At 49.8% G+C, this 26,041-nt stretch overlaps 1 protein-coding gene across 4 annotated transcripts in view; it reads right to left on the bottom strand.

Annotated features, from left to right (window-relative positions):
- Positions 1-24,608, bottom strand: part of CDON (cell adhesion associated, oncogene regulated) — a 57,322-nt gene extending 32,714 nt beyond the window's left edge. For 2 of the 4 annotated variants that reach the window (XM_071576126.1, XM_071576129.1), the window contains exons 1-5: positions 24,519-24,608; positions 5,763-5,893; positions 3,457-3,729; positions 694-840; positions 272-415 (exon numbers count right to left, since the gene is read on the bottom strand). In XM_071576126.1, coding sequence (XP_071432227.1) covers positions 272-415; positions 694-840; positions 3,457-3,729; positions 5,763-5,832 — 634 coding nt within the window. In that variant the 5' untranslated portion in view covers positions 5,833-5,893; positions 24,519-24,608. Of the gene's footprint in view, positions 1-271; positions 416-693; positions 841-3,456; positions 3,730-5,762; positions 5,894-15,298; positions 15,546-18,497; positions 18,528-24,518 lie in introns of those variants that run through there. The other 2 variants (XM_071576128.1, XM_071576127.1) reach the window with 2 other exon arrangements.
- Positions 24,609-26,041: the final 1,433 nt, after the last annotated feature.

The following is a 26,041-nucleotide window of genomic DNA, read 5'->3' as shown; positions in this document are numbered from 1 at the left end:
AGAAGTCCTGCTCCAAAATAGATTTGGGGGCAGAAGTATTAGCAGTATCCTCTTTCCAAGGGCTGAGTGGGGTGTCTTCCTGGGATTTGAAAAGCAGTCATGCTGCTCCTCCACAGTGAGGGGAAATACCAACTGCATTTGCAAAGAATGAAGGACAGATTTTACATAACACAGTATTGGAGTCACTGAGATGCCCATGCTAAAAACCCTAGGGATGTTATTTATTCAGTTTGAGATGTATTAATTCTGGAGAGCTGAGGAGGATACTCACGTGTGACTGTGAGCTTATGTCCAGTGAGTTCTACTCTGAGATCATGAGTGACTCGGTTGTATGCTGCACATTTGTAGGATCCTTTGTCTTCTAAAGATACATTCAAAATCTGCAGGTTTCCAGATGGAAGAATTAGGTAGTTGTCTAAACAAGTAGGGAAGGAAAAAAGATTATATTTAGTTTCAAAAGAAAGCTTCCTTTTCTTAGGCTTTTTTATTAACTTTTTAGCTATACCAATCTATTCTAAACTTAGGATCAGAAAGAAACCACCATTCAAAGAAGATTCATTTCCAAAGATAGGTTTAAATAAAGTGATTTGCACATGAAGTTCTGCAAGTTTCTGGAGGATTGTTTCCTTTGGGTTCTAAGAAAAAACTCAGGCAAACTTTTCTTGGACACTTATATTGCACAAAATATCTCACCTGTTGATTGTTCCAGCCATTTCCCCCGCACTTGGAAGCGAACCTCTGCTTTGGGGTGACTTTCTGGCACATTGCACCTGATGAGAGCTGAGCCTCCTTCCTCTGCTGCGATGGCAGCCGTCACCAAGGCATCAAAGTCAGCTAAACCTGGAGATATTTGGGAAAAGAGTAAGAGCAGCCATGGCCTGAAAAAGGGGAAGGGCAGTTAACTCAGTATTTGTGTCCAAAAGACAGTGTTATGTTGATTATCTTCTCTACTACAGCACTGGGACATTCACATCAACAGGAACGGTCTATCCTGCAGCCCCTAATAGCATAAACCCTCCTTATCCACTTCCTTACTACAAAAAGCACCAGCTTTTACGCGGGAATAGTGAGGAGAAAAAGTATTTCCTACATTCCCTCAACTGCTCTCATAAAAGCAAGCAGAGTCACTGGAAAGGCTGCAGCACCTCATGGGCTCTGCAGGCACGACAGAGGACAATTCACACTTGACAGCAGGAAGCCTGTCCTTACAAACATGGAACTCTCTCGGTGAGGATAATGAACACAGCAATGAGTGCAGTAGTGCCTCCTGCTCTCCAACATGAGGCAAGGAGAGAGCACCTTCCCAAGGACAGAGCTCCCAGCTTCCAGCACCTTCCCAGGAGAGAGCTCCCAACTCCCAGCACCTTCCCAGGAGAGAGCTCCCAACTCCCAGCACCTTCCCAAGGACAGAGCTCCCAGCTCCCAGCACCTTCCCAAGGACAGAGCTCCCAGCACCTTTCCAGGAGAGAGCTCCCAGCTCCCAGCACCTTCCCAAGGACAGAGCTCCCAGCTCCCAGCACCTTCCCAAGGACAGAGCTCCCAGCTCCCAGCACCTTCCCAAGGACAAAGCTCCCAGCACCTTTCCAGGAGAGAGCTCCCAGCTCCCAGCACCTTCCCAAGGACAGAGCTCCCAGCACCTTTCCAGGAGAGAGCTCCCAGCTCCCAGCACCTTCCCAAGGACAGAGCTCCCAGCTCCCAGCACCTTCCCAAGGAGAGAGCTCCCCGCACCTTCCCAGGGACAGAGCTCCCAGCTCCCAACACCTTCCCAAGGACAGAGCTCCCAGCACCTTCCCACATGCTGAAAAAACCTCCAAAGGGAGGAGGGAAGTGTGAAAGCTGCTCTTCTACTTCCTTCACATTCAAAGCATCTTCAAGGTTGTGAAGTTTTTCTATGTTAGCCACCCTTAGAGCTCTCTTGAGAGGGACTGGCCATGGATCAGTACTTTACCAAAACACTTACTTCTCTTACTTATAAGAGATTTTCCTCCCAGGAGGATTTTGGACATGCTTCATAGATGAGGTACCCTTGAAGAGAAATCACTCAAACCCTGCCTGACAAAAGCCTGATTCAGACAGCCCCACAGTCCCAAGCAGACAAATCCTGCTCATGCAGGAATCTTGTATTCCCATTCTCAGCACATCATTCTGTCCATGTGGAAAACATTGCCCTTTCTCTTCTGAAGTCCCTTAAGATCAAATAATTTACAGATCAGGCACCAAGGCAAAGACTGATCAGAAGAACTGGTGCAACTGAGAGAAGGGAGGCTGTCCCTAAATGGAGAGAAGACTGTCCCCACCTGCAGAGCATCTACATTGGTTTGATCAAATCAAATGAAAAGAAAAATCTGCAGTTCCCACTTATTTCCCAGGCAACAATTCCCACTCATTTCTCCTCAACTGTCAGGCACACTTCTGCAACAGCATGGCAGCTCAGTTGCTCTTTCAACATCCTTTGGGAAGGAAGCATTTGGGAATCTTGTACTTTGGGGCCAATTCATGGAAATGAATGTTACTTCATTGAATAATATTTGTGTTTGCTGAAAAGTATTATTGAGGTCCTTCAGCTCGAAATGAGGTCAACACAAGTGCTAAATCCATCAGGTGTGGTTTGGTCTAGCTGAGGCTTTAAAAGTCTCCAAGGATGGGGACCTGCAAGCTCTCTGTGGAATCTGTTCCAGGGCTGCATCACCTGACAGGTCTCAGATGATATAATTAAAAAACAAGGCAAGAAGTGTATAATCCATCATATTCTACATACTGGGTGAGGGAAAGAAACACCCCAAAATATTTTGATCTAAGTGCTTTCAAAGCAAAGAAGAACAAACCATAGAATCACAGAATTGATTGGGTTGGAAAAGACCTCCAAGATCATCAAGTCCAACCCTTGGTCCAACTCCAGTCCCTTTACCAGATCATGGCACTCAATGCCATGGCCAATCTCACCTTAAAAATCTCCAGGGATGGGGAATCCACCCCCTCTCTGGGCAGCCCATTCCAATCCCTGAGCACTCTCTCTGCAAAGAATTTTTTTCTGCTCTCCAACTTCAATTTCCCCTGGCAGAGCTTGAGCCCACCGTGTCCCCTTGTCCTATTGCTGAGTGCCTGGGAGAAGAGACCAACCCCCACCTGGCCAGAACTTCCCTTCAGGGAGTTCCAGACAGTGCTGAGGTCACCTCTGAGCCTCCTCTTCTCCAGGCTGAACACCCCCAGCTCCCTCAGCCTCTCCCCACAGCACTTGTGCTCCAGTCCCTTCTCCAGCCTCGTTGCTCTTCTCTGGCCCCGCTCCAGCCCCTCAATCTCTTTCCTGAACTGAGGGGCCCAGAACTGAACACAACACTCAAGGTGTGGCCTCCCCAGAGCTGAGTCCAGGGGAAGGGTCACTGCCCTGGGCCTGCTGGCCAGGTGAGATCTACAGAACCTGCAAGGAGCAAAGAACAGAAGTGCAAAGGAACTTACTGCCCATGGACACGGTGGCAGGGCGGCTCAGCACGGCGCCCACGCTGCTGCTCGCCATGCACTGGTATTGGCCACACGTTGCCAGGCTGAGGGACACGATTGTCAGAGATCCCGACTGGATTTCCACCTCTCCTGCCCTGCTGTCCAGAGGCTCCCCATTAAAGAGCCAGGACAGGCGAGCTGTGGAGGGCTCGGCAGAGCAATGGAGCTGGACGGGCTCACCAGACTTCTGGACAGTAGATGAGGGCTCGGAAATAAAACGAGGAGTTAAATCTGAAAGGAAATATAAATAGACTGAGTTAGAGACCAGCATTTTGTGTGGACACAGATGACAAGCCAAATGATGCGCTGACTGGAATGCAAGACTGAGCAGATAAAGGATCTCTCAGCTCCAAGTTGCAAATGATACTCAAGCAGGTGTTGCCTTTTCCTCAGCAGAGGAACTCAGGAGAGATTCCTGCTCACTCTCAAACACCAGGAAAACTTCAACATTCAAACCCCACAAAGGCACCGACAGTGATTAAACAGACGGAGGTGCAGCGTAGGGGATGATCCATTTCCAAGTGTGCACAAGGCAGAGGCACCACGCCTGCCAGGGGCAGCACAAACCACAGTCCCACTGGATTTATCCGGAGGGAAACAGCACCCGTCACCTGAGGAGACGGAGCACGGGAACACGCAGCTGCAGCTGATCTGTCCCATATGAGGCAGGCCTGGACGTGACTTGTAGAATGTCAGAAATGGCAGGAGCCTGCCAGGTATTTATACAGAACCGTCTCTGAGTCTGCAGAACTAATTAAAAATAGCAGGATAAAAAAAGCTGGACGAACAGCAAAGGCTCTTGCTAATTCCAAAGACATGGACTTCATCAGGACAAGGATGATGAATTGGGCATCCATTATCTTTACTGAGTAAAGATGAACAGAAACAGGAAGAGCTGCTAATAAATAAAAGGTTCAATTCCACAGAACTTGGTTATGAGAATCCATTTATTTGCCAGAAGAAAATTCCTGCTTGTTGGAGGAGATTTTTTCCTATCCTGGCCAATGAAACACTGGGAATTACTTCCATTTGTTTTCTATGAAATTCTTCACTACAGACTTTACATGAAGGGAGCAAGCAAAGGCAATTAACACCACTAACATTCATTTGGTTAGTAATACAAATTAGGAGAAAAAACTAAATTAAAAATAGACACACAGGCAGAGGAAAAACAATTCCTAGTTTGTAAAGGAGCTAAGGAATTCCAGATAGTACGGGTCAAGATGATATTAAATGACATCCAAGTCAGAGACAGTTTTCTTGTAGGTGGGGCCCTGGGCTCATGCTTTTCCTCTCAAGTCAGTCTATCCCAGTTCTGGTTATGAGTTTCAGATGAGGAACTGCACATTTTTAACAGAATCATAAACAATCTGCATAAACATTAAATAAAACTGGAAATTAAAGTGTGGCCTCACTTAACAAAAAAAGATGAAATCCATAAATATGGATCCAAGCATTTCACAGGACTCCAGATGTCCATTTTTAGCCTTTAATTAGAAAACTGTTTTTCCTATTAGTTCAGTTTGAATTTCCAGGGATAAGAGGGAAGCACTGACCTCTGTTTGCTCACACCAATTGTATGAAATCACAGTGCTACTTTCATCTTCGCCCCTGCCCTCACTTCTGACACCAACACTCTGTGCTCCGTGTAAAAGGCAATATTGGTAGCAGTGACCCTGCAGCTGGAATTTATCTCCTATGGCTGCTTGAAAAATAAAATTTATCCCATTTGCTTATAACGATTGGCTATGAAGTGCTAAAAGTAGTAAAAGCTTCTTTTTTGTGTGGTTACGTTAAGACAAGCTGACTACACAGAGCAGATGTGTCAATTAAAACCATCCCTCTTCTTTTTAAATGCCAGAGCTGTTCCAACTGCAGCCACGCATCAGCCTCCACATTTCAAAGAGCTGATTCCCCTCTCCTGCTGCAAATCCAAACCCCTCCCGACCCCTGGGAACACACGATGCACTGTATGCAGCAGAATTGGCAACCAGCAAAATCCATGGAGATCCCAAGGAACAAACCCATGTAACCAAGAGTTTTCCATGTTCTGGAGCTTGTTTAGAGCCAAGTTTTCACAAGCAAAGTCATGTATGTAGTGTAAGGCTGCGTTTCAGTGCTCTGTGCTTCCTTAAAAGCGGATTATTGACAATATCCATTGAAGTTGGCCACTTGGAAATGCACTCCCAAGCGTTGCTTGTTCACAAGCTTAGGCTCGATCCCAACACCTCCCAGCCAGTCCCCTGCCTGGGGTGAGGCCTCACCTGTGCTGGTGGCAGCCACGAGGCTGGTGAGGAGCAGCAGTGCCTGGAAGCGCCCAGGGGCTGGATGCATAGCGCCAGATTATCCCAGTGGAAAGCCCGAGGCTCCAGACTAAGAGGAGGCACGGAAACAGCTACAAAACAAACAAACAGATGTCTACTGTGAGTTTCAGGAGTTGCTCTTTTAACTCTCTCACAACAAAGTGTTTGGGGTTTAAAAAAAAAACCAGCACAACCAGGAAGCAGCCAATATTCTTTGCAATATAGGAACCATCTGTAAAAGTGAGTTAGAGCTGAACTTAAGTACTATTCTTAATGTCAGAGTTTTTCCGCAGCTGGGGCATGAGGCATCCACATCAAACCACTGCCATGATGAATTAAAGCTCCTTTCCACCCAGAGGAGCTGGAGTCCAAAGTAAACAGCTTATCTATTGGAGATAATATTGTTTGCAAACAATAATCATTTGACCATCTATCACCAGGCCGTACTTGTTTGACAAGTTTTTATGAATCTACTGCTGCTCATGATTGCTCTAAACCTGCTGACTGAGCCCTGTCATCTGCTGGCTCCTTCTGCTGGGCTCTACAGGCAAATCATGGCACTGAAGAAAACACCAATGTCAGTCTTGTTCTCATTTATATTCCCAAACCAATGATACTTCCTCCTACATACCACTTGCACCATCAAAAACACAAACTACGTCATTAAACCAGCACAGCACAAGCTAAATACAATCCCAGAGATCTTTTCCAACTAAATTATTCTATGATAAATGGTTAAATCAGGAAAATAACTAAAGCATGGAACCAGCAAACAAACTTGTCCAAGGTGAGTCTCAGGAATGGTGTTTCTGGCACTCCCAACCTCTATCAAACACTGATTTCTCCAAAGAGACAATAAATCTGCAGCTGCCATTCACTTAAATGTCCTACTGGCCTTGCATAACATTATGATGAATAAGATCTGAGCTCATTTAGCACAGTTACTTCATTTATCAGCCTGCCCATACAATTCCGCTGCTGATAACACTCAGCATATACTTTAAACATCTCATCTATCAGCCGTGTATATAAACACGTATCCAACACACACAATAACTGCGAGTTTTCCTGCAGCACAGAAACAAGTGCAGCAATACACATGCCTGAGTAAGTCCCAGTTTACTGAGCGTTCATGGAGACATTTGCTTTCCAAGAAGCTGGATCCAGACATCAACAGCAAAATTATTCCTGTGGTTTATTTTAAGGTAACAGTATTTTCTCATCGGAGCATCACTGCAAAATACATATGCAAATTAAGCATCAGAAAAAGCCTCCAACTGTCATAAAGGAATCACTCTGGATTTTATGGGGCTATTTTCTCACTGCCACCTCTGCCTGCAAACTGCACTCTGGGTTCCACTGACTGCTTGAGAGGGTGGGAAGAAATGCTGTTGAGTTCTGCTCCCGTTTCTAGGCAGTTTTATCTGATCTAGCAAATTTCTTTCAGCTGATGGGAAGACCCAGCGATCCTGTGGCCCAGGCTGGTTCCCAAGCGAGCTGGGGCTGTTTGGGGAAGCCACAGATGGCAGAGGAGCCCAGCTGTGCCGAAGGGTTGGTTTATTTGAATTCTCCCTCGGTTCAAGGGCAGCAGCGCCGCTCCACCAGCGCGCGCAGAGGACAAAGTAAACACCCAGAGAACTTGTTAACATCAAACACTTTGCTGAAGAGGGCTGGGGGCAATGTTGCTTTTTGCCAAATCTTCCCTCCACTATTTATTTATCAAAAGCAATGAAACGTATATTCTGGGTCAACTTTAACCCCAGCACATGGAGCTACTGGGTTATTTTGCAGCTGTCTTTTTAAACAAGGCCAGCTCATTATCTTTAACTAAACTTTATCTTTGGAGATCTACTTTATCCAGGCTCTGATTTCCCTCTGTTTATCTTTCTCCTTACATGTTCCTTGCTGCCAGTGTCAACAGCTACTCCTCTTTTGACCTACCAGTTTGGCTTTCGTAGGCTTGTGGAGTGGCAAGATCAACTGCAAAGCAGTGAGTACACACAGCAAGCCACAAAGACCAAAGTTCTGTGACTGGAGGGAAAAAAGGGAAAAATATTGGCTTTAACTGGACTAGGATTGCTCAGCATCAACACTGGGGCATCTGAATGAAGTTTCTCCAACAACTGCTTCTGAAGTCATGTAGAAACATCTTCCTCACTGGTAAATACGGGAACACTGGGGGAAGATCAGACCCAGCAACACAACACAACCCAAAAATACTTCTTTCTTTTCCTTCTGCAGATGGTGACACTCCAGAAGCCCCTTGCTAAGTACAGAGAAGAGGGTGAGACCACAGCTTGCAGTTTTGGGGTCTTTAGAAATCCTGTGGAAAAGTTTGCCTCTTTAATATTATATTAAAAGGTTTAGGGATAGAAAAGCATGACTCTTCCCCTTTGCCATTATTTCAATAACCCTGATTTCCCATTTTGACAGCAAGTACCGGTCACTGAGGTCAGAAAGAGGAGCATCTTGGTTAGCTATGGCTCCATTTAAGTGTCTCAGACTCCAAGATGAGCTCTACCCAGAACAACTCTGCCCACTGTTCCTCGCTTGAGAGGATGAATCTCCACCACTTGTGGACCAAAGAGTCAAACTTATTTTGAAGTTAGAAGTGTTACTGTCTGAGCATTTTAAACTAAAACAGCAATAAGAGGAGTTATTCATATGAATAATATTCAAGGTTGAATGGAGATGGATATGGTTTTAGTGGATCAAGGAAAACGTACTTTTTACTTGCACTGGCCATTTCTCTAGCCCATCAGAAAGGTACAGCACAGCATTTCCCCTACTTCCACCCAGACATCTTCACCTAAAGTCATCCTCCAGTTATCTTCGTCCAGTACTTGACCTCCTTGTCAGCTCTAAAGTAGCTTGTTGCCCATGGATCACAGGAAACAAGGAAGATAATGGACTCGTGTCAGGGGAAGGGGCCATCCCGACCATTCCAGTGGCTGCCAGCCCCTGGGAAGCACACTGCATGCACAGGGGCACCCAGGAACATGTGTCTGGTACCTCTGGAGATAATTAAGAACATAAAGTACTTCTGCAGATGACACAATTCCGGCTGTGCACCTCATTTGCCACAGATCCTTTATAAACAGGACCCCTGAGCCCAGAGCTGTGGGGACGGGCTGTCCAGCAGCTCCCAGTCTCAGCCCCATGACCAGAGCTGTGGGGACGGGCTGTCCAGCAGCTCCCAGTCTCAGCCCCATGACCAGAGCTGTGGGGACGGGCTGTCCAGCAGCTCCCAGTCTCAGCCCCATGACCAGAGCTGTGGGGACAGGCTGTCCAGCAGCTCCCAGTCTCAGCCCCATGACCAGAGTTGTGGGGACAGGCTGTCCAGCAGCTCCCAGTTTCAGCCCCGGGACCTTTGGAATGCCATAGACAGGCAAGAAAATAAACCATCAGTACAAAGCCCAAACAGAGGGGAAGTGACCATTTAACTCTCCCTGCAGAAGCACCAGCGGTTTCCCGGCACAGGAGCAGGGCTGTCCCTGCTGCCAGAAGGGCACATCAGCCCTGGCACAGGCAGGATGCTACAGGGCAGCTGGCACATCCATCCTCACCAGGACAGACATGGGCCATCCCAGACCAGGAAGCAGCCACGGCCTTATTGAAGTGTCCTACTCGGCCAAGATGACAATGCACATGTACCAGACTGGCTGGGGTCTCATCAGCCCTGGCAGAGACCCTTTCCTCTCTTCCCAAAGCTTCACATTTGTCACTGTTTCTCCAGAAACCAGTGGTCTTCAATGTACAGCTCTGCAGGTCTGGTCCTGTCATTGTAACTTAACCCTCACCTCCAGTTTAACTCACTCCTACCCATGCTTGCCCTCAAAAAGGGTTTCACTCTCTAAGAGATGACAAAATGCCATTTTCCATGCACTCCCGTGGTGCCAGGCTCCAGAGGACCCTGTGTCCTTCCCAACACAGCTAAGATCCTGCCCCACTTATTTACTGGGCTGTGAACTTCTCCTCTCCACCCCTGCAGCTGAGGGCAGAGTCACTGTGAAAAGAGCATTATCTCATCCCCATTTTGGTTTAGCTCCCTGAATCATCTTCCTGCCATCTCAGACCAGCTGGCAGGACAACACCAGGACCTCCCTTCCCAAGAGCCACCACTTCTCCTCAATCTGTTACTGCACTCCTCCATCAACCCCCTCCAACACTTCCAGCCTCCAGCAAGCCATTCCAGCATGCTGGAGCTAAACGAGGATGGATTTCTGCACTACCTCAACGCACCAGGTCCTATAAATGCAGGAGTAAGGCAGAAGGAGGAGGAGGAAGGAAACAGCCACCTCGGGAACAGAGGGAGTTATTCAGGTTGCCCACTCCACCTCCAGGAGCTGAGCAGCCCAAGGAAAAAGTGACTGAGTGCTGCTGCCTCGGGGGCGGCACTGCCCTGACAGCTGCATCGTGACAGGCGTCTGGGAGCAAACCAGCCCTGGACACTGAAGACTTCCCAGGTTTCCTAAACAGCAGTAACTCAAAAATCGATTAATCCCACCTCACTTTATAATGCTATATGTGATTTAACACCCAAAGCACAGCAAGTTGGTTTTTTCCCTAGGTCATTTATTAGAGTTACCAAGAAAGATTTCATTTTAACTTGCCATCAGTACAAGAAAAATTGCAGATCTTCAAACCACCTAAATCTAGAGCAAACGAATTCCCCAAATTAACTAAAACACTCTGGCTTTAGCACCAGCAAGCCAAGTTAGATCATTAAATCTCACACCAAGACACCTTAAAAAAAAAGAGAGAGGAAAAAAAGGAGGTATTGAAGCCCGTGGCATTCCAAGAGAAAGCAATCAGACATTCCTGCCGCTCGGCTCCTCAGTGATCTCCAGAGCCTTTGATCACTGACTGTCTTCATGCTGTCCTCCTGGGGTCTGCCAAAATGAGTGTAACAGCTGGCACATAGACTTCATTAGCTTTCTGGGCTGGGAGGAGCGGGTTCCAGCCCAGGAGCCACCGGCAGCCTGCCCGGCGGCTCACGGACCAGCCTCCCAGGTCTGTTCCCGGGTCCTTCAGGGGCTGGGAAAACCTGGAGGTATTCCCAGGCAGCTGCCAGCGGTGTGCCTGGCACACGCCACACAACTGCAGTGCCCCGTGCGGCTCCCGAAGCCACCGTGCCATCAGGGATGCGGCGATGGATCTGTGATGCCAACCCGCGGGTCTGGGATTGCCAGAAGGGCACGGAGCTGGCCGAAGCCTCGTTTTTATCAATGCTTAATGACCACTCAATCATTAACATCAGCCTTTAAAAAGCAAATGCAGCACCTACAGTGTTCATTACCCTCCCCCTCCCCCCCTTTACAGGGTCTCAATCGAGTCAGTCGAGCGTGCAAACCGATCCTGTCGCCAGCAAAAGCATTTCCTTTCACTGTGGTCAGCCAAAAGCAGGGGAAGAAAATGGAAGTGACTTGGAGTTATGGCACCAAAAAGGCCAGACAAGCAAGGAAATAATCAACTCCACATGAGCCACTTCGAGCCCATCACAATGAAAAGGGCCTACACTAACCCCAGGAAAGGTCAGCGGGACTATGGGGGTCAGAAGCTGAAAAAGGCAATAGCGAGCAGCTGCCAGCTGCAATAAGAATCAATGTGTTCCTAATTACGCTTCCAAGGGAGGGCTGGAGCACCGGGAAACGCCGCTGTAATCACAGCTTGGGCAAGGAAAACTCAAGTGCTCCCGTTTTTCTCTTCTCCACCTCGAGCACTGAACTGCAGTTTGTGTGTTACTAAATCACAGGAAGCCGTGCTGGAGATAAGGAGCCAGGCGAGGGTTGGGGATTTTGTAAAAAGTGCCGTAATTAGGCATTTGTGTTGGAATTATGGCATCACCAAAGAGGGGATTTCGTGAGTGTAAGTAATAAAATTACATTCTTCAAAGGGATTTTGCGTTTAGGAAACACACTGAATGCTGCTGAGCTGCCCTGCACGCCTGGGATTTTCTCCATCTCCAAAAAAAACCTGAGAGGGAGAACCTCACAAAAATCAGCTTGCTGACAGTGACCCCATAAACCAAGTGTAAGAGACACAAACGGGCCAGATACCCTCCAAGGCGTCCACAAAAACACCACAAGTGGAGAGGCAGTTAAAAATTACAAGAAAAATCATCCTTTGATGTTCTGTTCGTATTTATTTATTACACTTTAAACAAATGAAAGTGCACCTTCCAGATCCTTATCAGAAGGATAAGGATCTCCTGAATAAAGGAGAAAAATTACAGTTGCTTAACCTTTGCAATCCTCAGCTTGGATTTCATTAATGCCTCCACATTTCTGCCCATATCTATGCCTGGCACCCAAATCCATCAGTGCTAAGCCACATCCAAGTGTTTCCTATGCAGATTCCCACTTAATGATTCAATTGTCATTTTTACTCCTTTTTAGGTAACATTTTTATAAGCAGTCTTGCATGGAGCTTTTTTCTTGCTCCAGCTGATTTAACCTATGCCATGAGTCGGTGATGAATCCCAAGAGCAATTTGGGGGGGTAAATTCCTTTATCAATCGTGCAGCAATTCCTAATGGCACTTTTCATAGAACGGCTTGGGTTGAAAGGGACATTAAAGACCTAAAAGTTGGCATTTCTGTCAAAATACAGAGCAAGCATTTGCATGGGTGGCAGATGGCAGGAAAAACAAGCAATGCTGAGCAAACCAGAGAGTGGCCAAGTCCCAGTAAGGACAGGGGACCACAAGACCTAATGGTCTTCCTTCGTAATCATTCAGAGGTGTTTTCTACAAAGCCATAAAACACCCTAAATATCATCAGTAATTTACTCAAACTGTTCCAAGTAAAGGTCCACTGGAACAGCACAAAGGCAACACAAGAAGAGGTTGAGAAACTGAGGAAGAACCAGCAGTGTTAGCCCAAAGCATGGCCAAGAGGCTGTATGCCTCAAAGATGGAGCAGCAGATCCTTTTCATTGGATTTTTCTATTTTGCTTGCAGGCCTGGAAAATCTCATGGTTGGTATCAGCTGTTGGACTCGGATCAAAGTTTAGCTTTCCATTAATCCTTTGAGTTATATCTGAGTCTGATAGAGATTTTTTTTTCAGAAGACAGTTAAGATTACTCAGATCCTTAATTTGCACTCCAATATTTCAAAAACACCTTGACTTTAGAACCTCAGTCTTGGCATACATATGGTCTTGATAGAAGAACGCATGCTTTGGCATGGACTGGAGAAATGGATTTGGGAGCCTGGGGAAGGAAATTTAACAGTTTGTGCACTGTGCCTCGGCACAGGCAGCCAAAAACACTCCCAAGTCATGGTCTGCTCCCGACACATGTCCCTGCTCTGAGGGGGGAGACTTGGGGTTCCCATCCTGCCGCTCCAGCAAGACAGACATCGGGAGAAAAATAAATAAATCACCACAGAAGCCACACTTTCTTCCCCACAAACAGGCGTAACAATTAGGTTAATTTTATTATTAACTTCAGCACAAGAGCTGAGACAGTCCCCCTGCTGCCACGTTAATGAAGTGGGAATGGTTCCTGCCTCCTCCGGCCTCAGGGGAAGCAAGAGAACAGCGCATTAGCCTGATATACAGTTCTGCTGGGCTGCAATTATGCTTAAATGCCTAAATCAGGGCTTTCAGCCCCCAAGGGAGCTGAGGGTATCATTAGTTTAACAGTCCCATCACAGGGACTGTCGGCCAAATACATACAGAGTTCTCACCCTTTGCTCCTTGGGGCCCCCCAGACCTTCCCCCTCTGTTATCTCCTGCCTAGGCAGCATTTTGCCTCATACTCCCATTTTGTCCCCCACGTTTAACTCAGCACCTGTGCAGACTGTGCTGTGCATGAATACACATGGACACCTGTACCAGCCCTGCCCCCCCCAGCCGGGTCTCCAAGGGTCCCTCTGCCAACACCCTCCCTGCTCCCTCCTCAGGGCTGGCCAGAACCTCGCAGCGAGGCGCCTGCTCTACTTTTCAACTCTTATTTTTACCAAGAATGAGATTTTATAACCAGTGTTTCAGCCAATTTGCAGTCAGGCTGCTGCCGAGGAGGGAGGGCAGCAACACCTTCCTCCAGGACCTGGCCTGCATTCTCCGATCTGCACCGAGGATCCTGCAGCCAGCGAGTGAGTCAGAGCTGCTGGCAGACCCAGCAGAAGACTCATCCAGAGAAAAATGAGACTTGGTTTTCACCTGGATAAGGGAGCAGTTTCAGCTCCCCATGCAGTTCTGGAGCACTGATCCAAAGGAGGGGCTGGGAATGCATGTCCAAGAAAGGGAACTTTGCACTTGAACAGCGTGAGGCCTCAGATCAACTCATGAAGCAACACCCCAGTATGTTTAATAAACCCCGGACTGCATGAATGTGGGTAAAAAAAGAAGAAAAATATACAAAAGCCAACTCCAAGTGAGCCATGCCCATTTTCTCAAGGGAGCTGGGGAACTCGCTGGCCTAATTATCTGAGCTACAGGTGCACACACCACTGCAAGCTGCACTGCTGCCTCAGGGGGTGTCTTTTCCCCTCCAAAAAGTCTGCATTTTGCATGTCAAGGATCATCACCCATGATTATAATATCTCTATGATTTCTATAGTCAGAATCCACCATGAATTAGCTAAAAAAAAAAGAGAAAAAAGAACTAGAAGCACAGGCTTGTTCTGGTCATCAAAAAACCTGTCAGACTCTCAGACAAAGGTGCTTGTGTCCACACAGGCTGCCTAAAGGTCCAGTTCCAGCATCACTCTCATGCCTGGGAGGTTTTGCTGTTAGAGAAGGTTGATGAAAAGAATTGGAACCAGGGCTAATCTGTTAGAGGACAGCAAGCTCATTCCTGAAGCAATTCCAGATGAACACTGACACCTCGTCCTTTGGTAGCCTCCAGCAAGCAACAGCTCTAAAAAACACAGACAAATGGGTTCTTTTAGCTGCCTTAGCCTGAGTCCAACTTGGTCTGTTGTAACTTGCAGGGATCCATGCTATCCGTGAGCCCTTAAAGGGAAGCACAACCATTAAATCCACACCTGCAGCCAGAATTTATAGCAACCTCATCTACTGCTGTCTTACATCATAGGCAATTAGGAGCCTGTGAACTCATGGCTGCAGGATATGGGAGGTGCTCTGGAACCAGAGAGCCAAGCCGTGTTACAGTCGTTAGTCACCTCCAGAATTCCCTGTGCCTGCGGATGGCTGGAATTGTGCACAAAACGGAGCAATAGACCCGTCTTGACTCTGTTTTCCAAACAGGAGCGCTGCCCCCCCCTCCACAGCACTGCCCCCCCTGTTCCACCCACATGCTGTCACAGGCAATGCCAACGCTCCCTGATGCTGTACCCAGGCTCCAGGCAGAACAATGCTTATTAGAATCAAACTGGTTAACCAGGGACAGCTGAGGGAGAGAGCAGAAAAGACCCTGGTCTTTCCTCCCTCGATTAAAACAAGCCTTCGCACAATCCATCCTCCAGCCTTACAGTAATTCAGTTTTACTGCTCTTCTCCCCTCCCTCCCCCCATGCTCAAAAGACCAAACCTGGTTTCAAAATTGAAGTCCGAGCTCTCCAGCAAACACGCACTTCTGTGCTTCTTCACCTCAAGGGAAGGAATCCTGACACGACTAACAATATTCCTTAGCAAAACAAGCCCCTTCACCTCGGGCCCAGATAAAAGTAGCAGATAGGCAGAAAAATAAATCAGAAAATCATGTTGGTCAGGCCAGGTTTGCAAGAGCAAACCGACCAGGCGTCCAGGCAAGGAGAGGGGTAGTGGAACACGGGGGAAGGAGAGGGAAGCTTTGGGTTGGATTTGCTCGGTGCTGTTGCGCAACTGAGCACCGGCCGTAGCCTCCCACCTCCCTTCTCGTGCCAGCAGAGCTGGAGGAGAGCGTCGATCCAGGGAAGGGAGGCAGCAGTGACCATGAAGCTGTGGCCCAAGGGTTCAGCTGCTCCAGCCCCACTGCTGCCAAGCTCTGGGTCACCGCCACACTGGTGGCAGAGACCCCGCCTGGGGCACTCGGGGCAGCACCATCACATGGCAGGTCGTGAGTCAGAGCCCAAACCTCCTCCCGAGAATCGGGGCCATGGCAGCAGTTCCCAGCAGAACCAGTTCAAACATGAGCAACTGATAGGAAAGGAGTTAAGTTTCATCACGGGGACCAGGGAGAAATTTCCGCCAGGTTCACCTGACTGCACCCTGTTCTCACTCGCACAGACACATCCTGCTTTGCCAAACAGGATTTCTGTTCAGATGGCCAACAGCAGACCAGCAATTCCATGAGACACCTTCCCAAAGGATGATGGGACACTGCTGCTGTGGCTTGGGCATGCAGGGAGAAGGTTCCAGACTCCTCATAGCACATCAACTCCCCCACAAGACTTTATTGCCGAGCTCAGCAACACAGAGGCTCTACAAAGATAACTGGCTGCCGGGACTGATTCCATCCCCACATTCACATCCATCAGATAGCAAGAAAAACAAGATTAAGCAGCACCACTGCATTAGTCTTCATTTAAACTTGGCAAAGAAAGTAAATGTTTCTTTTTTGTTGGCTTCTCTCTGTGTGTTTTGTAAAGCAGTCCCAAGCTCAGCCAGGGAAAGGTGCCTGGACTGTTTAATGTTGGGGGATTAGAAGGGACAACACTCGAACACTCACCAGAGCCCAGATAAGCAGCCAGCGCTTGGGCTGAGCAGGGAGCATCTGCCTCCTGCAATATATACACTGGCCCAGTGAAAATAAACAGCTTCACACCTTTGGCTCGGAGAAGGACTTCAACTTCTGTCCCCTCAACCTGCAGCCTCTCCACTCGAAGAGTGGTTGGAAGGGTGAAGGTTACTCCCAGTTCCCTTATTCTAAGCAATATAAGGCTGGAAACTTTCTGTCTCCTCTTGCACTGGGTTGAGTCTGTTTCTGTGTATCGATCCTGGTGTGGTTTCCTTGTGTTTTACTGTGCCCAGAGCTGTCTCAGATAAACTCTGAACACACACACTTTCCATTGTGCAGGTTGCTTACAAGCCACAAGAAATGGACTAATTAGGAAAAATGCTAACTTGGAAACTGGACCATTTTTTAAGTGTTCAGCCCCAAAGGCCACAATCTAGACATGCACATCCTGATTCACCACAGCCACCCCACTCACTGGAGATCACAGGGCTGGAGAGGCTCGGCCACACCTCTGCAGTTCCCTCCATCCACAGCCTGTTCCTAACTCCTCTCTGGCCCATCCCAAGGCACACAGCAATTTGGAAGTGCAATCTGCACCCCAAAAACATGCCCCAGTCTGAATAGCTGCATTTAAAATTATATCATTAAGCTTGAAATTTCAACATATTTAGAGAGTTTTGATAATAACATTTTTGATTACATCCGTTGCCAGCTTCCTTCTACACCCTGACAAAGATTTAAAGTATACATTCCTATTTCATTCTGCAACAGAGATTAGTGGCAGGAACAGAAAACATTTTCTGTTCCAAAAAACCCTCGGGGTTTTCCTCCTTCGCTTGCATTTTATTAGAAGAGTCTCAAATCTCCATCAAGCTGTGATACACTGTCACTACAGAGTATTTAAGGCAACAAGTATCTGGGTGCTACAGTGAAACACCTTCGCAAAAGGCTCCTGAGAAACAAAGAGATTTCCGGCAGCGATCCCGAACACGAACAGTTCCTGGGCAGTAACAGCCCTCAGCAAGCTTTATGAAAATCCAAACCTACGCTCCAGCATATGCACACAGAGCCTAATTCGGGAACTTTTGTGAACTCTTATCGTGGGCAAGGGGGGAACAAAGGAAAACCACATGCTATTGTTTAAATGCATTGCGGAGTCAAACTAATCTACATGGAGTTGGAACATTACACGGAACTCCTCAGCTCCCAGGAATCATGTACAGCAAACAGCAGCATAACCCATTCTCCAAAGAGAAAATGCCATTTTAAAAGTGTTGTCTTTGCCCCATACAGTGCAGAAAATCTCCAAAATGCAGCTGAAAGCTGCCACCAGCATTTTCAATCCCATACCCCAAGTGCATGGGATCAAGGCAGGGCTACCAGCACTTGTGTCATGACACAAGGAAAGCCAAAGCTGGGGACTTTCACCAACCTGACCTTGAGCTATTGGAGCTTTCTTCAGTAGGGCTGTGGCAGCCTTGGGGTCCCCAAGCAAAGGGAGGACCCCTCCAGGCATCTCACACCCTCACACACCACAGCCTCTTTGAGCCATCAACAGGACTAGCCCTTGATGCATTCCAAGATGTTACAGCAACAAGACACAGTTTAGGAGCTGCCAAAGAGGTACTCCAGTATATCCACTGGGATGACAACAGATTTCGCTATGTGACTTCCATGGCTTGTAGTGTGCAACTCCCTTCCCAGCCTTGCATCCTACTGGATGTGTGCCAACAAGGACTGCCCACATGTCACTGGGAGGCCTTTGGTGCCTGGCTCCAGGACCCCTCTGAGCAGCTCCGGAGGTGGTGGCTCTGCCAGAGAGATGCCAGCCCGGCACATCCGCCCTGGCACAACTGAAGAACCATCTTCCTAAACAACATATTTCTGTTTGGAGCCATCCACTGACATCCCCTTGTGCCCAGTGAGCTCACTCCTCCAATCCCAATATTCCAGTTTCTATACACACAGCATTTCCTGGATGCAGAGCCTGCTCCCTTGTGTTGGGGTACTGAGGGACCAGAGCCCTGCAAGCTCACCCTGGGCAGGTGCCAGCACCAACATCTCTACCTACCGTGAGGAAAATGTGCAAACAGGTGACAACACAGCCCAGCAGCCCACAGGCACCTTCTCTCCATCCTGGGCCCGCTGGGGCTGTGGTTTATCTTCTCCTGCACCTGGGAGCAGAGGCCCTTGGCACAGCCCCATCCTCACCCCCCGTCGGGCCGGGGGCTGGTGCAGACACAGGTTGCTGTGAGGTTTCAACAGGCTGAATGAAATGGTGAAGAAAGACACTCTTCAGAGGGGGAGGGGAAGGGAGGCACACACGTACTGAACAAATCATCTGTTTGGAGCACTGGCTCCTACTTGTTCTTGGTTATATTATTCACTCAAGAGTGGATTAATCCATCACTGGAAAGGAATCTCCTGATCTCAGAGATAAAGGCAACAAGTCATGCACTGACTGTCTGTGGATCCTCCTGGACATGGCCAGCCTTTCTCATGGCCTTATTTGGGCCGATCTATCAGCTCTCAACTAACAACAAGCAAAAAAAAAAACAGAAAAAAATTTAAAACTGAAAACATACCACCTGATCACAGTAACTTTAGTTAGATTAATCTGGAAGCAAGCAGGGGATTTGGAACAATCACCTTTGCTTTGTTTCAGAAGCGGCCACAATAACTGTCCCCTTCTGCTGTTCCCCAGGAGAACAGTCACCTGGGGCTTACCTTCCAAACTGGCATGGAATAAAAGATTCATTTCTTGTAAGATTCTTTAGAGTGATGCCTTTTACCCAGATAAATGCTTTGTTTTACTCACTGAGGACTGGGAAAGGAAACCCCTGGTACCACACCCCTCCAGGCACAGGAGCATCTCCAGCTAGAGCTGGCTGCTCTCAGACACAAGGTGCCTACACAACAATTCCACGAGGCTGGACATCTCCAGCAACTGCTTGTCCTCCAGTGCTTCAGCAGACGCTGCAGAGTGATTAGAGAGACATTCTGGACCCATCTGTTCTTCACCTGAGACTAAGGGGGGCCAAGGAGATCCCCACATCCCCCCTCCATGAGCACCCAAGAAAGTGAGCTGCCAGGGAACACTTCACAGGCAGCACAAACCTCAGCCACCTTCAGAGACAAAACACCCCCAAAAATGTAAACTAGTGGTGCCTGGCCTCTTTGCCAAGACTGCTGCAACAAGCAGCTGCTGACACTCAAGCCTTTTCATCCTCGCCTTGGCATTTTACAGGTTTCTCTGCAAGGAAAAGCACGGGCTGCGAGGCAGAGCCTCTGCACGCTGCGAGGCAGGAACTTCTCTGAACTAAACAAATAAGGCTCAACTGCTTGGTTCATTATCAGATCCAATGGTTGCAGTCTGTGGGGAAAGCACCACAGCAGAAGCCAGGGTATAAATCACAGGCACAATCAGACAGACAGGTGAGGCCGAGGGTGTGGTTTCACCTTTCAGCTCAGCCTCACAGAGCGCTGGCCCTGCCTAAGGGATGGTCTCCTTCCCCAGCACACTCGGATTCCCACCCCAGCTCCCTCCTGCTGCCCAGCTGATGGAACATCCAAGCCGAGCTGGCCTCACTCCGGGCTTTGGGGGGCAATTTTATCCTTTTCCCCTGCTGTTTCCATGAGCTGAGCTGGTTCAACTGGGCAATTCCAGAGGCAAGAGATGGAGGGGACCAGGCAGAGCCCTCTGAGAGGCACCCAGCCCTCAGCTCGGCAGCAGAGCGAGCAGGTTTAGAGGACAGCAAAGCCAATTGAAAAGCCACTGCTGCCAAAAGGGGCCATCTTTCCCCACCAGCCTCTCCAGCCCCCAGGGCCTCCCCAGTCATCTGAGTGTAAGATTTAACAACTCTAACTGTGGGGCAAGATCCAGGAAAGTTTGGGGCTTGGGTATTTTTTCTTTTTTTCTGAAGGGTTAGCTGGAGTCACTCCCCTGCGGCTGCTCCACTGCTGGATTCCCACAGTGGGGAAGAGGCAGGAATGTACCTGCCACCTCCTGCAGCAGCGAGTCCTTGGACAGAGCTGTAACGTGAAACTGCGCCCAAGGAGCTGGGGAGGGGGAAAGAGGGGGAAAAAAAAAGAAAAAAAACAGAGTCCCACCTGGCTAGAAGAGCTCTGAGACATCTCATAGGTATGGGAAATGGGAAAACAACCCACCTTACATGATTGTTTTCCCTCTTGTTGAAAGACAGCAGATATTTCTTGCACAGAAAGAGCAAGCAGTGGCTTAATGGGAAAGGCAGGTGATCTCGATGCACAAGGTTCAATCCCTCACAGGGCTGAACAAGCATTTCCCCTAAAGTGATCACTGTCACTGGAGATTCATCATCCCCACTGGAAAGAGAAAAGTGAGCTGGGGAAAGTGAGCAGAAAACTCTGACACACTCAACCCTGGAAGTTGTACTGAGCCATCTACCAAGGAAACTACTGGAAGAACACTCAACTGAAAAGAAGTTAATATATATACACACACACAGAGGAAACTATCTAGTCTAGAAATTCCTGGGCCAGGGCAGCCAGAGACCTCTTGCCAGCCAAAGTAATACAGCAAAGAAGTTTTTGCTTACTTTGCCAAGGACAAACACCATCCCAGAGCAAATGATGCAGGAGGAGGGGACACACAATAGCAGGGTTTGCTCAGGGAGGCCTCCAGGAGAGCAGAAAGCAAGTAGGAAAAGAAAAATGCCTGGAGAATAGATTGAGTACTGGCTCACCTGTTAACAAAATAGCTCAGAATAGCAAAAATAGTGGACAGAGAACCCAGTTTGTTGACCATGTACTAGCTTTAAGAGTGAGGATTGCAAGGCAATTTAAAGAGGAAATTCAACCAATTCCACTTGATACAAGTTTTTTTTTGATCAGTATCACTACAGCTGCAGGCAGCCACTGGCTCTGAAGCTCCCCAGCCCACTGAAACACAAAAATCAGACAACTGACAGTAAACTACTGCAGCGAGGAAGGGACAGGACTCAGCCCAAGGGAGCCCCTCACTAGTTCATAGATCATAAGCAAAGCAGGAGGTAAAAACCTGACTCCTCATATAATGGTCAAGTTCACAGTATCATTAATTTATACAAATTGTTGCCTAACAAAAGATGTTCAGTAGATTTCCGAGGCGCCAGTTAAAGCAATTCCGTAGAAAACATTACCTGAGATCACCCACAAACCTGCTGGGATCACGTTAAGACTCACTCAAGTCTTAGGGCTTCTCATACTAAACCAAAGGCTTCAAAGCCTGTGGAACCAAGTTCAGCAGCAGGTTCTCCACATTTCCATGTCATTTTGCATAGGATTGTGAGCCAAGACCACACCATGGCAATGAAACCCCTCCAGAGTCACATCTGTGGGCAAGGGAATAAGGAAGATGCTCAGTAGGAGGTTTCCCAGCACAGCCTAAAAGGCCTGGCAGGAGAGGAGGTAAAGGAACTCTCAGGGAAGGTGTGAAGAGCAGGTTTGGCGGGAGATAAGGGAAATCCATGTGAAGTTCAATGTCTTTTCTCGCACAGAATTAGAAATAGCTCACACAACCCGTGTAAACCTTTCCCATGAAACTTGTGCAGAGAGAGAGACGTGTGCATGTACAAACACTCAGAGATCAGCCCACAATCCACAGCTCCTCACACACAGCCCTGCAAACCACCCACAATCACAGCAGCTGGTCCCGTACACCAGTCACCCCAACAACCCCAACAACCACATGGGAGAAGGTGCTGCTGGCTGTACCATCCCATCAGAAAGCAGTTTTATTCCCAAAAGTATTCAATTATCATCTGCTTTGCAGTTAGTTTTTTGGCACTGAAGCGTTGTTGGTTTCACCCTTCATGGTAGTGCCTCACCCCAAGCAGCCACCAATGAATGTCACAGTCGTGGCACGGCCCAGGCCCCGTCAGGCAGAGCAGGTCTGTGGGGGGGACAGGCAGAGGGGATTTATGAGATGCCAGACCCCGGGGCGGCTGTGCACTCACATGGGCCAATCCAGTCCTCAGCTCCCCCATTCCCACATCTGCAGAAGCAGTCTTTAAACAAGCCAGGGTATTTTTAAGCTCTGACAGTTAAAATCCTCAAGTGACATCACCTGAAGTCAGAGCACAGCTGCCTTATTCCTCTGACACACCAGCGAGCCAAAGTAAGCAGGAGCCTCGGTTTATGGGCTTACAGCACACCTTGAGATAATGAAAGTGCTGGCGGGACTCTGCCCAGAACAGTCAGGCGTCTCCTTGCACAAGGTTTTTCCCCCTGCCTCAGTTTTGGGGTAAAAAATGCAAAGTTTAGCACCAGTACAGCCCAGCAAGACAGCAAAGGGAGCACACAGGGGGGCTGGCCCAAACCCCATCACCAGCATCCCGAGGGGCTGGTGGGCAAAGAACACAGAGCTGCTGTCCCACCACGGAAAAAGGATGAAAATTTACCAAGATTTCATGAGGAATGGCAAACCCCAACCCTCCACGCTGCTCCCCATGGGGCACCCGAGCTCACCTGCCCACACTTCACCTCGCACACACAGGCGTGGCTCTGCTTACAAGCACTGGGGGCAGCTTAGGGGTGTAAATCACATTAATCCAAGTGACAAAGCCACCACACTCATCCTCGGGTGAGTTACTAATCCCTCCACTCCAGATCCATTCCCATCTCACTTTCTAACCCTTCAGGAGGTAAAACCCCCCTCTTTTAACACAACAGGTAACCCACCTTTCTATCAGCGAGAGCAGTTTTAAATAGCTTTGAGCAAGTCATGGGTTTCTCCATAAACCTGCAGATTTTCTGAGATCCAGACTGAGCCAGGCAGAGGCTTCTCTCTTTTTCTGGAAGGGGAACTACAGGACAAAAACGTTCATTTCTTTCTAATGATCCTGTTACCAAGCCCTCCCCACAAGACGGCCTTGCAACTGCTTTGCAAAGGCAGGGCTGGGTTTCGATGCGTTTGACTCAAAAGCGGCACTCGCCACCTATTTTAATTTGGGGGAACAAAAGCGCACTGGGTGTAATTAGGGCAAATAATATCAAGTTTAACAGAAGAGCATTAAGAAACCATGCCGGGAAACGTTCACCGCGAATTTGTGTAACAGAGAAGGCGCTGTCACCCTCAGCAACCACGACCACAAAAGCACTTTTTCTCCTTGGAGCGGGGCTGCACATCCCATAAATCGCAACTGTCAAAACACCCGAGCGGTGGGAGAGGAGCAGCACAGCAAAGGGGCTGCCCAGCTCGGGGGCAGAGCCTGCACCCCGGGGTTACCTGCTCTGCTCAGGGCATGGAGGATACAACCCCAGAGAGCCAAAGTCTCTGCTCTCCCGGTGCCCTCGGCTCGTGTTTGGGTTGGTAAATTGCTATTCTGGAGCATGTGTGAAAGACAGAACTCGCTGAGTAAACAGCCCCTCCGAGCTGACAGCTTTACAGCCGCAGGCTCAGCACAGCTACTCCTTCCCAGAGGCAGCAAAACAGTTGGGGAAAGCAGTAAAATAATAAAAAGAAAAAGTTGCATAAAGCCATCACTTTACCCCTTCACCAATCCCTTACACAGTTACGAGGAGCAGGCAAAATAAACACCGCCTGTTTTCTGCCCAGCAGTGTGTCACGGCTGAAAAACACATCCCTTTTGGTTTAAAAAACACCAGTACTGAAAGTATGGGATAGACGATGGAAAGTTCTTCCATCAGAAGTCAGGAGCTATATAATTCATATTTTCTGTTTTGGCAAAGAGACAAAGCACGGGAAAGTAATTTTAAAATTCACGAATCGTGTGGCTTTAAGGATAGAGGCAGCTTAATGCAATAAAAATAATAGTAATAATCAGAGATAAGATGTCAGAATGCCTTACAGCGAGAGCCCTCGGGCATCACACACCACCTCCTGCCCCGCCACTGCCTCTCACCGCTCTAACTGCGGAGGAGAGCGACCTTACAGGTTAAAAACACCGAGATTAGCAATTTTAAACCGGTTCAGAGGCAGGACGCAACACCCCCACCCCGCGCAGCTCCCGCAAGAGCCGCGTCCCGACACACCGGGGCGACACACAGACCGACCCGCCGACCCACCGACCGACACCTGCGGCCGCCCCGCACGGCGGGCAGCGCGCGTTACCTCTGCTGTGCCGCGCCCCCGCCCCGCTGCCGCTGCCGGTGCCGCTCGGCGGCGGCTCGCCGGGGCATGCCGTGCTGCGGGGCGGGCTGCCGGCTGTCCTGCGGGGCTGCGGGGCTGTCCTGCGGGGCTGCGGGCCGGACTGCGGGGCTGTCCTGCGGGGCTGCGGGCCGGACTGCGGGGCTGTCCTGCGGGGCGGGTTGCGGGGCTGTGGGCCGGGCTGCCGGCTGTCCTGCGGGGTTGCGGGCCGGGCTGCGGGGCTGTCCTGCGGGGCTGGCTGCGGGCCGTGCCGGGGGTCTGCGGGCCGTGCCGGGGGTCTGCGGGCCGTGCCGGCGGGCTGTGCTGCGGGCCGTGCCGGGGGTCTGCGGGCCGTGCCGGGGGTCTACGGGCCGTGCCGGCGGGCTGTGCTGCGGGCCGTGCCGGGGGTCTACGGGCCGTGCTGGCGGGCGGGCGCTGCCCCCGCCCCACACAGCGCGGCCCTGTCTGTGCCCGCGCCCGCTCTGCCCGCGCCGCCCGTGCGGGCAGGCCCCGCCCCGCGGAGCAAACCACGGCCCGCGCGGGGGGCCGGCGGGGGGCCGGCGGGCGGGCGGGCCGGCCCACCGCGCTGGGGAGGGGGGAGCGCGAGGCGGGGGTCGGTGGCGCCGGGCGGGAGGGGCAGGAGGGGCGCGCGGGCCCTTTAAGGGGCGCGGGAGGCTGTGCACGTGCGCGGGGCGGTGCGGGGACCCTGCGGGACCGGGGACAGACCGGGACAGGGAACACGGACAGACTGGGAACAAACCGGGACAGGGAACACGGACAGACCGGGAACAAACCGGGACAGGGAACACGCGGGACGGGGAACACGGACAGACCGGGAACAAACCGGGACAGGGAACACGGACAGACCGGGAACAAACCGGGACAGGGAACACGGACAGACCGGGAACAAACCGGGACAGGGAACACGGACAGACCGGGAACAAACCGGGACAGGGAACACGCGGGACGGGGAACACGGACAGACCGGGAACAAACCGGGACAGGGGCGCCCACGGGATGAGTTGCCCACGCCGCCATCCCTGCAGCGCACCCGTGCCATTGCGCCCCTGCGCCCACGGCCCCGCATGGCCACGCGCCGCAGCGCCCACCCGGCCCCGCATCCCGCAGGTGGGCACCCGGCCCCGGGATGAAGGGCACTGATGGCTCCTGGCCCAGCCGAGTAAGATTCAGGTGGAAAACAGGAGCTGGTTTTCCACGGTAGGAGAGATCATCCCATCTCAAGGGGGTGTCTCCATCATGGAATCCCAGAATGGTTTGGGCTGGAAGGGACTTCAAAGATGGTCCAGTTCCAACCCCTCTGCTGTGGGCAGGGACACCTTCCACTCCAAGCCCCAATTCCCTATGTTTTAAGCAAGACGCAAGGAACAAGAAGGTTGGGATAGGAAATATGGAGAGAAGGAAACTCAGGGTGCTCCACGGGTGTCGGTCCAGCAAAGCCCAAGAGCCCAGAGTGAAGCAAATGCCTCCTGAAGGAGATTTCCCTGCGG

This window comes from Pithys albifrons, chromosome 23 (genome assembly GCF_047495875.1).
Source record: "Pithys albifrons albifrons isolate INPA30051 chromosome 23, PitAlb_v1, whole genome shotgun sequence".
NCBI classification, from domain to species: Eukaryota; Metazoa; Chordata; class Aves; order Passeriformes; family Thamnophilidae; genus Pithys; species Pithys albifrons.
The sequence above is the reverse complement of the archived record's forward strand: the minus strand, read 5'-3'. Positions and strand labels throughout refer to the sequence as shown.